The 12,989-nt window shown below is 49.6% G+C and overlaps 1 protein-coding gene across 1 annotated transcript in view; it reads left to right on the top strand.

Annotated features, from left to right (window-relative positions):
• fam120c (family with sequence similarity 120C) overlaps window positions 1-12,989 on the top strand; it is a 64,938-nt gene that overhangs the window by 32,592 nt on the left and 19,357 nt on the right. Inside the window, exons 8-11 of the mRNA XM_052009057.1 lie at window positions 1,546-1,642; window positions 3,927-4,157; window positions 7,548-7,719; window positions 9,772-10,021. Of these exons, the coding sequence (XP_051865017.1) occupies window positions 1,546-1,642; window positions 3,927-4,157; window positions 7,548-7,719; window positions 9,772-10,021 (750 nt within the window). The remainder of the gene's footprint in view (window positions 1-1,545; window positions 1,643-3,926; window positions 4,158-7,547; window positions 7,720-9,771; window positions 10,022-12,989) is intronic.

Below are 12,989 nucleotides of genomic sequence, written 5' to 3'. Positions count from 1 at the left end.
ATGGTAGGCTTCTTCAGAAGGTCAGAGGCCAAGGGATCCAAGGAAGCTTGGCTGTGTGGATTAGGAATTGGCTTGCATGTAGAAAGCAGAGGGTTGTGGTGGAGGGAGTGCCCTCGGATTGGAAGGCAGTGACTAGTGGTGTCCCGCAGGGATCGGTTCTGGGACCTCTACTTTTTGTGATATTTATAGATGACTTAGATGAGGGGGTGGAGGGCTGGGTTAGTAAGTTTGCAGACGACACTAAGATAGGCGGTGTTGTGGATAGTGTGGAGGGCTGTCGGAGCTTACAGAGGGATATTGATAGGATGCAGAGCTGGGCTGACAAGTGGCAGATGGAGTTCAATCCGGAGAAGTGTGAGGTGGTACACTTTGGAAGGACAAACTCCAGGGCAGAGTACTGGGTAAATAGCAAGGTACTTGGCAGTGTGGAGGAGCAGAGGGATCCGGGGGTTCATATTCACAGTTCATTGAAAGTTGCCTCACAGGTGGAAAGAGCAGTTAAGAAGGCCAATGGGATGTTGGCTTTCATAAGTCGCGGGATTGAGTTTAAGAGCCGCGAGGTGATGATGCAGCTTTACAAAACTCTAGTTAGGCCACACTTAAGAGTACTGTGTTCAGTTCTGGTCGCCTCATTATAGGAAGGATGTGGAGGCATTGGAGAGGGTGCAGAGGAGATTTACCAGGATGCTGCCTGCATTGGAGAGTATTGAATATGAGGAGAGGCTTAAGGTGCTAGGGCTTTATTCACTGGAAAGGAGGAGGATGAGAGGAGACATGATAGAGGTATATAAAATATTGAGAGGAATAGATAGAGTAGACAGTCAGCGCCTCCTTCCCAGGGCACCAATGCTCAAGACGAGAGGTTATGGCTTTAAGGTTATGGGTGGGAGGTTCAGGGGAGATGTCAGAGGGAGGTTTTTCACCCAAGGAGTGGTTGGTGCATGGAATGCACTGCCTGGGGTGGTGGTGGAGGCAGATACATTGAACAGGTTCAAGAGCTTGTTGGATAGGCATATGGAGGAACGTGAGATAGAGGGATATGCGGGAGGAAGGGGTTAGGTAGTGTGAGGGTGGTCTGATGGACGGCACAACATGGTGGGCCGAAGGGCCTGTTTTGTGCTGTATGGTTCTATGGTACCTCGTAGGGCAGTGGAGAGTGAGGAAGTTGGGTTAATCTTGATGAACATTTTATCAACTGTGTGATCCTGGTAAGTTGAAAGACCACCCCATACATTTAGAGATGGAGGGGCTGCCAGCTCTGTGGTGAAGCTGGGCACTGTCCCTGGAGCAGAGGAGCTCGTGGGGAGATGCAACAGTAGCATTCAACAGCAGGAAGGGTTGCTGAGGCTTGGCGGATTCTGGGGAGGGGTGGGGTAGGCGAGGTGGAGGGTCATAGGATTGATTGCAGTTCGCAAAACAATGTCAGTCAGGAGGCAGAAGCCACCCTCTGGCCAAGCCCCCTCCTCCCAGCGGTAGTTCGGTGCGTGTGGGTGAAGTCGCGCTTGACCGGTGAGAGCTTGACGTGCAGATTTGTTCTGTTTCCAGCCACCTCGTCGGGCAGTCCTCTCAGCACAAAGCCAACTGGGAAGGTGCCAGCTCAGCTCCAGGTCCAAGCAGGAGCCCCGATAAAAGCGGCCCCGAGGTAACGCAGCCCATCCTTCTCCCACTGCGTGACGGTCACCCCCTTGCCCACTGAGGTGGAGTCCCTGTTGGTGGGTGCAGTCCTGGGTGCCCGATGGCATTGAGGCTCTCGATATGTTTGTGTGTGTGTGAGAGTGTCCAGTGCTCATCTGCCACCGACTGTTCACAGATCCTGATGGTTTGGCATCCAGCTCACTCTCGTCTGGAATGTGAGCCATGAGTCCAGAGTGCGGGGGGATTGGGTATGTGGCTGGATCGGTGTCTGGAAAACTGGTGATCGGGAGTCTTGGAGCCGAGCTCCAGAGTACCTGTGTATTTTCTTCTCCCTTTAAACTCGCCGGGTTCACTGGAAGACTTATCATAGCACTGTGTGACTTTATAATAGTGAAGTAAAAGTGTGTTTTGGGTATCAATGGGAATAAAATTCAATTGTCTGGAAAATTTGCTGGTCCAGCACCACCTAAGTCCCAAGGCCTCTGGATTTACCAGAGTTTTACTGTATTTGGGGGTCACGGGGAGGAGCTTGTGGGTGAAATTCTGAGCATTGAAGAATCTATGGGAGGGCACAGAGGTTTTATTGGAGTGCGGGGAGACTTTTCATTGAGGTGCATAAAAGGGAAAGTATTGGGAGGGGGTGTTTAAGGTAATCGGTGGAGGCTTGAGATGGGATAGAGGCAGGTGCGGACTGTTTAACCCCTTACACCTGCTCTGCTATTGGTTTAGATCACAGCTGGCACTTCACCTCAACACATCACTTCCAGCACTAACCCTATGACTCTTTTAATAGCCAAAGATCTATCGATCTCCGTTTCGACTTCAATCAGTGACTGAACCTCCACAGTTCAGTGTTGCTCTGGTTGAAGAAATTTTATTTTTTGTCTTGGCTTTGAATGGTGATCCCTTATTTTTAGGCAATAACCCCTTGTTCTCTATCCCAGCCAGGGAAATCGATCTCTGCATCCACCCTATCGAGCCCAATCTTAGTTCCGCTTCCATGAGATCGCTCCTCATTTTTCTGAATGCAAGGGCTGCTGGCAGCTTAATCTCTCCTCCGAGGACAATCCCTGTTCCTAGAACCGATGTGGAGAACCTTTGTTGCATTCCCCCTTCCACATCCATAAGTGGCAGGTGGGGAGGTTAGACCTGTGCACAATATTCCACGTGCCTTCTCACCAGGACCCTACGTAACCTTAGTTCAGTCATCTTAACTCTTGTACTCAAATCCTGTTAAAATAAAGGATGACATGCAGTTTCCCTTCCTAGTTGCTCATCTTTCCCACACATTAACCCAGGCGGCAGCCCGTACACAAAAGTTATGAATTCCCAACTAATGCACACCTGTACATATGAACTCCCAAAACAAATTTAAAATGCCGACGTACGTATATGTGTTTGTTCCTCCGACCAGCAGAACTAGCTTTCCCTCTCTTGCTACTTTTAGTAATTGTTCTTCTCGGTTCTATGGGCTTTTGATGCCATTAATTACAATACCGTGGAGGTACAATTCCCATATCGAGTGATTTTTGTGTATTTATGGGCAAAATCAGCTTGTGGGCATCTGTAAAAGTGGAATCCAGGGGACGATCTGTATAAGGACACCCAGGTTCGTCTGAACACTAACACCTTCCAATCTCTCATCGTTTTCTTAAAAAAACACAAACTTATCTATTTTTCTCCCAACGGAGATGATACCACTTTGATTATATCCATTCACTTAGCCCATCCGCATCCCCCTCGAAGCCCCTCTGCTGCATCCTCACTGCCCCGTGGAGTTAAGTCTTTTGTTTGCACCTTGAAGGTTGGGATCCTGAACTTCAGGTCTGTATGGGTGCCGGTGGCTGTAACCCTCCGTGTTGTTTTTCTTTTAATCGGTGTGCTGCAACTCACGGGGCAGTGGAGAGTGAGGAAGTAGGGTTAATCTTGGTGAATCTTTACCAACTGGTGAGTCGAAAGGCCGCCTTCTACATTTGGAGAGCGAGTGGGCTGCCCGCTCCGTGGTGACACCGGGCACTGCCCTGGAGCAGAGGAGCTCACTGAGTGCAGTGCTCAACAGCAGGAAGGCGCGATGGATTCCGCGGGGGGCACTGTAGGTGGGTTGAACAGTTGTGGGATTGATTGTAGTTGGCAAAAGAAGCCGAAGGGAGTTGAGGAGAGCTGGAAGTGGGTTCAAATGGGAAGTTTCAGAAGGGAGAGACTGGCTGGAGAGCCCTTTTGAAAGGTTAAACGCTGGCCCGATGTGCCCCCCACCCCTCTTGACCGCGTGATCTGTTTCTCTGTGACGGCAGGGCCCCCCCGATGCCAAGACCGGGAGCGAGCAACCTCTGGCTCGGGACGCGGGCGCAGCCCCGGTGAACCCCACGGCGCACATCCCGTCGCTGCTCTCCATGCAAACCAGGAACCACATGGACATCACCACCCCGCCGCTGCCCCTGGTCGCCCCCGAGGTCCTGCGCGTGGCGGACCACAGGCACAGGAAGGGTCTCATGTACCCCTACATCTACCAGGTCCTGATGATGGTAAGTGACAGCACCGACCTCAGAGTTGTACAGCACGGCCCAACTCGTCCGTGCCAACCTAGTTGTCTACTTGGGCTAGTCCTTTTTCTTGTGTTTGACCAATATCTCTCCAAACCTTTCCCCTCCATGTACTCGTCCAAATGTCTTTTAAATGTAATTGTAGCTGCCTCCACCACTTCCTCCAGCAGCTCATTCCCTATACCCACAACACTCTGTGTGGAAAAAGTTGCCCCTCAGATCCCTTTTAAGTTTTCCCCCCTCTCACTTTTAAATCTATGCCGTCTAGTTTAAGATTCACCCACCCTGGGAAAAACTGTGACCATCCACCTTATCTACACTGCTCATAATTTTATAGACCTCTATACAGTCACCCCTCAGCCTCCTCCGTTGCAGGGAAAAAAAGTCCCAGCCCATTCAGTCTCCCCTTGTAACTCAAGCCCTCCAGTCCCGGTAACATCCTGGTGAATTAAGCTCCAGCTTAATGCCATCCTTCCTATGGCTGGGTGACCAGCCCTGCACACAGTATGGTCTCACCAATGTCTTGTACAACTGTAACGGGACGTCCCAACCCTTGTACTTAAATGCCATTACGAATGAAAGCAAGTGTGCCAAATGCTGCGTTCACCACCCTGTCTGCCTCGTGGGGGACTGGCACAAATTGTACTCACAAGGGACCCAGGGGGGTTGTGTTTGGAGGAAATCCAGTGTGTGCTCTATAAGGTGTTTAAAACTGAGAAGAAGAAATGGAGAAGCTGATTGCTGACAGAAGAAAATAGCAGAGGGTAATCAGCAAAGCAAAGAGATGAGAAATTTTTCATGCAGTGTGTTATAGTGATGTGGGAGGTGCAGTCTGAAAATACAGTGGAGCCGGATTCAGTGGGGACTTCCGTTGAGTTGTACAGCATGGAAACTGGCCCTTCAGGCATGAAGTCCCTGCTGACCATTAACACCAATCTCATTTTTGTTTTTGTTTTCCCCACATTCTGCCTTGCCCCACACACCTGGGGTGATTTTTTTTTTTTACAAAGTAACCTCCCCACCCACAAGTTTTTGGGATGTGGGAGCGAACCCACGTGGCAACAGTGAGAGCGTGCAAACTCCACTCAGACAGCGCTGGAGGTCAGGATCAAACCCAGGTCGCTAGAGTTCTATAAGCCCTGCCACTGCCTCTCTTCCCCTTAAGGGAACGAAAAGGGAAAACTTGGCAAGGCTGTGGGAAGAGAGCAGGGGCTAACTGAGCAGCCTTATCAGGCTCATCCGGCTGGATGGCTTCCTGCTGCTGGATTCTGTGTGCAGGGAACCTTTTCGAGCAGCTAAGTCTCGTCAGACTCCAGTAGGACTGCAATGTGGTCCAATTTCTCCACATGAGAACCAGTTGTCATTAGGCATTCAGTCATGGCATGTGTGTGTGGAATTCACAAACCTTTGCAGTGGAAACTAGCACAAAGTCTTTATCGAGTCCTACATTAGGACTGTATCTTTCCCTGCCTTACCTGTGTCTATGAATTGGTTTATTATTGTTACAGGTACTGAGGTGCAGTGAAAATCTTTGTTTTGTATGCCACCCATACAGATCATTTCATCATATCCAATGCATTGACGTAGTACAAGGGAAAAGCAATAACAGAATGCAGAATAAAGTGATACAGTTGCAGAGAAAGTGCAGTGCAGGCAGACAATAAGGTGCAAGGCCATAACAAGGTAGATTGAGGTCAAGAGTCCATCTTATCGTACTAGGGGACTGTTCAATAGTCTTATAACAGCCAGTTGTCCTTGAGTCTGGTGGTACGTACTTTCAGGCTTTTGTATCTCCTGCTCGATGGGAGAAGAGAGAATGTCTGGGATGGTGGGTGTTTGATCCTGTTGGCTGCTTTACTGAGGCAGTGAGAAGTGTGGACGGTCCATGGAGGGGAGGCTGTTTTCCGTGAAGTGCTGAGCTGTGTCCACAACCCTCTGCAGTTTCTTGTGGTCCCGGGCAGAGCAGTTGCCGTACCAAGCCGTGATGCATTCGGATAGGATGCTTTCTGTGGTGTATAAATAAAAATTGGTGAGGGTCATTGGGGACATGCCAAATTTCTTTAGCCTCCTGAGGAAGTAGAGGCGCTGGTGAGCTTTCTTGGCCGTGGCATCAACGTGGTTGGACCAGGACAGGCTTTTGGTGATGGTCGCTCCTTGGAACTTGAAGCTCTCAACCTTCTCGACCTCACTGTCTTTGCAAACGGGAGCGTGTGCACCACCTCCCTTCCTGTAGTCAATGACCAGCTCTTTTGTTTTGCTCACAATGAGACATTAAATGCCTCAAATGTAGTGACTCATAGAGAGAAAGCACAGAAACAACCATCCATATTTTACTTGAATCCCACACTAATTGTTGTTTACCCCTCACCCACACACTAGGGGCAATTTACAGTGGTCATTTACCACCAGACTCAGGATAGCTTCTATCCCGCTTTGAACAGACACCTTGTTTGCTAAAGATGAACTCTTGATCTCTCAATCAACCTCGTTGTGGCCCTTGCACTTAATCTGTCTACCTGCATTGCACTTTCTCTGTAACTGTAGCACCATATTTTGCGTTCTGTTTTGTTTTCCTTTTGCACTATCTCGATGTATTTGTGTATGGAGCGATCTGTCTGGATAACATGCAACCAAAAGCTTTTCACACGCGACAATAATAAACCAATTACTAATTCCCCACCAACCCGCATGTCTTTGGGATGTGGGAAGAAACTGGAGTACATGGAGGAAACACATGGCGGTCACGGAGAATATGCAAACTACACACGAGACAGCACCCAAGGTCAGGATCAAACCCAGCTCTCTGGTGCTGTGAGGCAACAGCTCTCCTAGCTGCACCTCTGTGCTGACCTAGAGAGGTATTTGATTCCACCCCAATCACTCCCCTCCCTGGCTCGTTCCGCTCATCATCCTTCACTCACCCCCTCGGTCCACCAATCGCCTCTGGCCCCTGTCTCACCACTCTCCTCTTTACACTAGCTGTCTCCCCCTCCACTCTCATTCCCGATGCAGGGCTTGACCTGAAACGTCGACGATTCCTTTCCTCCCACAGATGCTGCTTGACCTGCTGAGTTCCTCCAGCAGATTGTTCGTTGGTCGGGTTCCACCACCTCTTCTGGCCGGGTGTTCCAGATATATATCACTCTGTGTTTATTCAAAAAAAACCTCAGATCTCCTTTAAAGCTCCTTCCCCTCTTGTTTTAGTTTGTTCTTTTTAAACTCTGTGTGAGACACTGTTGCAATTGATAATCACAATGAAAGGTTATACGGCGCGGGTTCAACTCTCCTGCGGAGCTCCTGCCGCGATCCCGCGACGTTTGGAGGAGAACAAGTGCTGATGTGTCCGTGTTCTGCTTCTGCCCCCTCCCCCAGGGCGAGTTGAAGCTCCCTGTGTGCATAGAGGACGAAGCCAACAACGACTTGCCTCCTGCCACTCTGCTCTACAGATCGGCCCGGCAGTACATCTACGGCGTGCTCTTCAGCCTGTCGGAGACCCAGCGGAGGGCTGAGCGCCTCGCAGTGCGGAGGAGGATCCCTGTGGAAGGTAACTTTTCGATGCTTGCCGGGAAGGGGCGGGCAGGCAGGAAGCTGTGACCTCAGCCTCTCCCTTCGGTTGCTCGCCTCACCATTTCAGGTCGCTCCCCCCAGCCAGGGACCTGCTCCAAGCATGAGCACCACTGCAAGTGGCTACCCCAACTTCTGGTGTGTTTAGATTTCCCTTCGTTGCAGCCCACTCCCTTTATGTCAATGTGGGTCTCTCTCTCTCCCCCCCCCCACCCCCGCTCTTCCCCCCCACCCCCCCGCCCCTGCCCTCGGACAAAACAAGGGAGATGATTGTGGATTTTAGAAAAGCCCAGGCTGACCACTCACCCCTGTGCATCAATGGCATCACTGTACAGAGTCAGCTGCTATAAGTTCTTGGGAATACATATAGCAGACGACCTGTCCTGGTCAACCAACATCTCCTCCCCCACCAAGAAGGCACAGCAGCGTCTCCACTTTTAATGGCAAGAGAGCAAACCTGCCCTCGCCCACCCTCACTACATTCTACGGGGGCACCATTGAGAGTGTCCTGACCAGCTGCATCTCTGCCTGGTACGGTAACCAACATCTCTGACCGTAAGACTTTGCAGAGAATTGCGAGTGCAGCTGGAAAGATCATTGGAGTACCTCTTCCCTCCATCCTGGATATCTACAACACACGATACACACGCAAGGTCTGCAGAATCATATGTCCCTTCTCCTCACTCCCACGACCTATTTGTCCCACTGCTGTCTGGCAAGTGGTACCGGAGCATCTGGGCCAGAACGACTAGACTGTACAACTTTTTTTTTATTCCCCCAGGCTGTCAGTTTCCTGAATACCCTGGAGGCAGTTCAGACAAATGCTGTGTCAAAAGCCCTAGTTTGCACAATGGTGTATAGGAAATTTGGCTGCTGCTGAACATGTTTACACATTTAATGCCGCACACTAGGTTCTGTATTTTCCTCGTCCAACTCGGTTTTGCTCTATCCCTGCACTAATTCTGTATGTGGAGGGCAGTCAGAGGTCACAGCGGGACATGGATAGGATGCAAAACTGGGCTTAGAAGTGGCAGATGGAGTTCAACCCAGATAAGTGTGAAGTGGTTCATTTTGGTAGGTCAAATATGTTGGCAGAATATAGTATTAACGGTAAAACTCTTGGTAGTGTGGAGAATCAGAGGGATCTTGGGGTCCAAGTCCATAGGATGCTCAAAGCAACTGCACAGGTTGACTGTGGTTAGGAAGGCATACAGTGTATTATCCTTCATCAATCGTGGAATTGAATTTAGGAGCCGAGAGGTAATGTTGCAGCTGTATAGGACCCTGATCAGACCCCACTTGGAGTACTGTGCTCAGTTCTGGTCGCCTCACTACAGGAAGGATGTGGAAGCCATAGAAAGGGTGCAGAGGAGATTTACAAGGATGCTGCCTGGATTGGGGAGCATGCCTTATGAAAACAGGTTGAGGGAACTCGGCCTTTTCTCCTTGGAGTGATGGAGGATGAGGGGGTGACCTGATAGAGGTGTATAAGATGATGAGAGGCATTGATCGTGTGGATAGTCAGAGGCTTTTTCCCAGGGCTGAATTGGTGGCCACGAGGACACAGGTTTAAGGTGCTGGGGAGTAGGTACAGAGGAGATGTCAGGGGTAAGTTTTTGACTCAGAGAGTGGTGAGTGCGTGGAATGGGCTGCCGGCAACGGTGGTGGAGGCGGATACGATAGGGTCTTTGAAGAGACTTTTGGATAGGTACATGGAGCTGAGAAAAATAGAGGGCTGTGGGTAAGCCGAGTAATGTCTAAGGTAGGGACATGTTCGGCACAGCTTTGTGAGCCGAAGGGCCTGAATTGTGCTGGAGGTTTTCTATGTTTCTATATATACCATTTTTTGCACTATTTGTACGTGCACAATTTTTTGTCTGCGTTTATTGTATGTCCTCTGCTTTATGTATGTCCTCTGATGTATGAGTCTGGGGGAAACGACATTCCTCCATGTGTTTTTTTATATAGCATATGGGTGAATGACAATAAAGTATAACTTGAACTTCTGCCCCACCTCCCCCTCCTACCTCAGTGCCTCCAGTCATCATCAAGGAGTGGTCGGCCTACAAGGGCAAGTCGCCCCAGACTCCAGAGCTGGTGACAGCGCTGACCTTCAGGGAGTGGACCTGCCCCAACCTGAAGAAGCTGTGGCTGGGCAAGGCCGTGGAGGATAAGAACCGGCGCATGAGGGCCTTCCTCGCCTGCATGAAGTCTGACACGCCAGGGATGCTGAACCCCGCCAACGTCCCCACCCATCTGCTGCTGCTCTGCTGCGTCTTACGGTGAGTGCCGCCAGCTGGGTGCCCCATTTGTGGGAGGGAGGGAGGGCTGGATGGGCTGTGGTGGTGATGGGGAGGTCCCAGTATCTGTCCCCTGTTGGAGCAGGAGGGGGTGAATGCTGGAAACACTCAGCAGGTCAAGCAGTGTCTGTAGAAGGTCGGGCTTTACTTGGGTAACCCCAGCTCCTAGTTGGAAGCATTCAAGGAAGTCACTGGCCAGCAAAGGGAGCTAATGGCAGGGTTGCTCTCGAGCAGAGAGGGGTAAGAGGTTGCTGAAGCTGGGATTGTTCTGCTTGGAGCAGAGAATGTTGAGAGATCTGTCAAAGGCACTCAAAATCATCATGAGCTTTTTCCATTGACTTAATGTTGGGCTGTTACTGAAGGACAAGGTGTCATAGGGAGCTAGGCAGAAGGCTGAAGAACAGGACCTCAAGGGTAGCAATCTCAGGATTGCTGCCAGTGCCACATGATAATGAAGATAGGAATAGGAGGAGATGGCAAATGAATGCGTGGCTGAGGAGTTGGTTTAGGGGGCAAGGTTTTAGACTTTTGGATCATTGGGATCTCTTCTGGGGAAGGTGGGACCTGTACAGAGTGGATGTGTTACACCTGAACTCGAGGGGGGACCAATATCCTTGCAGGCAGGTTTGCTAGTGTGGTTCAGGAGGGTTTAAACTAGTTTGCAAGGGGAATGGGAACCAGAGGGATAGGTCAGTGGAAGAAGTGCATGGAGTGAAGTCTGATCCAACATATGGAGAGGCTTTGAGGAAACAGAAGCAGAGTATAGGGTATAAAAGTAGTAAGGTGATTGGGCTAAAGTGCATTTAGTTAAATGCAGGAAGTGTCAGGAATAAGGGGGATGAACTGAAAGCTTGGATAAATACATGGAACTATGATATTGAGACTTGGCTGTCACCAGGGTAGGAATGGATGAAGAGATTGCTAGATAAGCATATGGAGGAATTTAAAATAGAGGGATATGTGAGAGGAGGGGGTTAGATAGTCTTAGGCCGGGTTTAAAGGTTTGCACAACATTGTGGGCCAAAGGGCCTGTATTTGCTGTACGGTTCTGATTCCACAGTTACAGCATGGAAGTGCCCTTCGGCCCACTGACCAAGTGCCCATTTACATTAATCTTTGTTTTTATTTGCCCCATCAACTCCCCTCCCCGGATTCGATCAGTCACCTTCACGCTGGGGGTAGTTGGTTTATCATCCTCACGTACTGAGGTACAGTGAAGAATTTTGTTTCGCATGCCATCCATACAGATCATTTCACCATATCAGCGCATTGAGTTAGTGCAAAGGAAAGCAATAGCAAAATGCAGAGTAAAGTGTCCCAGCTACAGAGAGAGTGCGGTGCAGGCAGACAATAAGGTGCAAGGGCCACGACGAGGTCAAGAGTCCTTCTTATCGTACTTGGGGGACTGTTCAATAGTCTTGTAATAGCGGGATAGAAGCTGTGGCTGATTGACCCACTGACCTGCACATCGTTGGGATGTGGGAGACTTTCCACTCTTTCCTGACGGTTGGAAGCTCGGTTATTGGCCCATTTCCAATGATGGCATTTCATTCTCCACACACTCGCATCAGCTCTTTTTCTCTCTCTCTCTCACACACACACACACACTCTCTCTCTCTCTCTCTCTCTCACACACACACACACACACACACACACACACACACACACACTCTTCTAATGTGTGAAGAAGGAAGTTGCTGTGATCTGGGACAAGCTGCCTTAAAGGGAGGTTTATGTAGATTCAACAGGAAACGTAGAAGGAAGTTGGCAGTGCAGAATCTTTAAGCTTGTGTGGGGAGGGGGGAGAAGGAGGGGTACTGCAAGGAAATAGGAATCATTGGTTTTGGTTTATTATTGTCATGTACTGAGATACGGTGAAAAGCTTCTGTTTGTGTGCTATCCAGATAGATCATTCCATACATAAGTACATCGAGGTAGTAAGAAGAAAAACAGAATGCAGAATATAGTGTTTCAACTACAGAGAAAATGCACTGCAAGTGGACAAATTGCAAGGGTCGCAATACAGTAGATTGGGTGATCAAGAGTTCATCTTTAGCATTTGAATGGTCCGTTCAAGAGTCTGATAACAGCAGGGTAGAAGCTGTTCCTGTGCCTGGTGGTACGCATTCTCAAGTTTTTGTATCTGCTGCACGACGGGAGAGGGGAGAAGAGTGAATGACCGGGGCAGGAGGGGTCCTTGATTACATTGATTACGTTGGCTGCTTTCCCAAGGCAGCAGGAAGTGTAGACTGAGTCAGTGGGAGGGGAGGCTGGTTTGCATGATGGACCAGGGTGTGTCCACAACTCTGCAGTTTCTTGCGGTCTTGGGCAGAGCAGTTGCAATGCCAAGCTGTGATGCATCCAGATAGGATGCTTCCTATGATGCATCTGTAAAAATTGGTAAGATAAGATTTCTTTATTAGTCACATATACATCGAACACACAGTGAAATGCATCTTATTGCATCGAGTGTTCTGGGGGCAGCCCACAAGTGTCGCCACACTTCCGGAGCCAACATAGCATGCCCACAACTTCCTAACCTGTACGTCTTTGGAATGTGGGAGGAAACTGGAGCACCCAGAGGAAACCCACACAGACATGGGGAGAACGTACAAACTCCTTAGAGACCGTGGTGGGAATTGAACCTGGGTCGCTGGCGCTGTAAAGTGTTACGCTAACCGCTACACTACGGGGGCATGCCAAATTTCCTTTGCCTTCTGAGGAAGTAGAGGCATTGGTGTGCTTTCATTGAAATTGAACAAAGCACTCACATTTTGCTGCTGCTTACTGAATCTAAGTCCTCCCCTTGCCTTGAATACATCTTGACCGGTTGTGAATGGTTTCCAAGTCGGTGCCATTATCTGGGTGAATATATCCCACCCCCACCCACAAATTGCAGTTGTTTTTTTCTTACTTATTCACTACCTGTCATCATGCCTTCCAGTTTGAT

Source organism: Pristis pectinata, chromosome 43 (assembly GCF_009764475.1).
Source record: "Pristis pectinata isolate sPriPec2 chromosome 43, sPriPec2.1.pri, whole genome shotgun sequence".
NCBI classification, from domain to species: domain Eukaryota; kingdom Metazoa; phylum Chordata; class Chondrichthyes; order Rhinopristiformes; family Pristidae; genus Pristis; species Pristis pectinata.
Note: the sequence above shows the minus strand (reverse complement) of the source record. Positions and strands in the feature narration are given on the sequence as shown.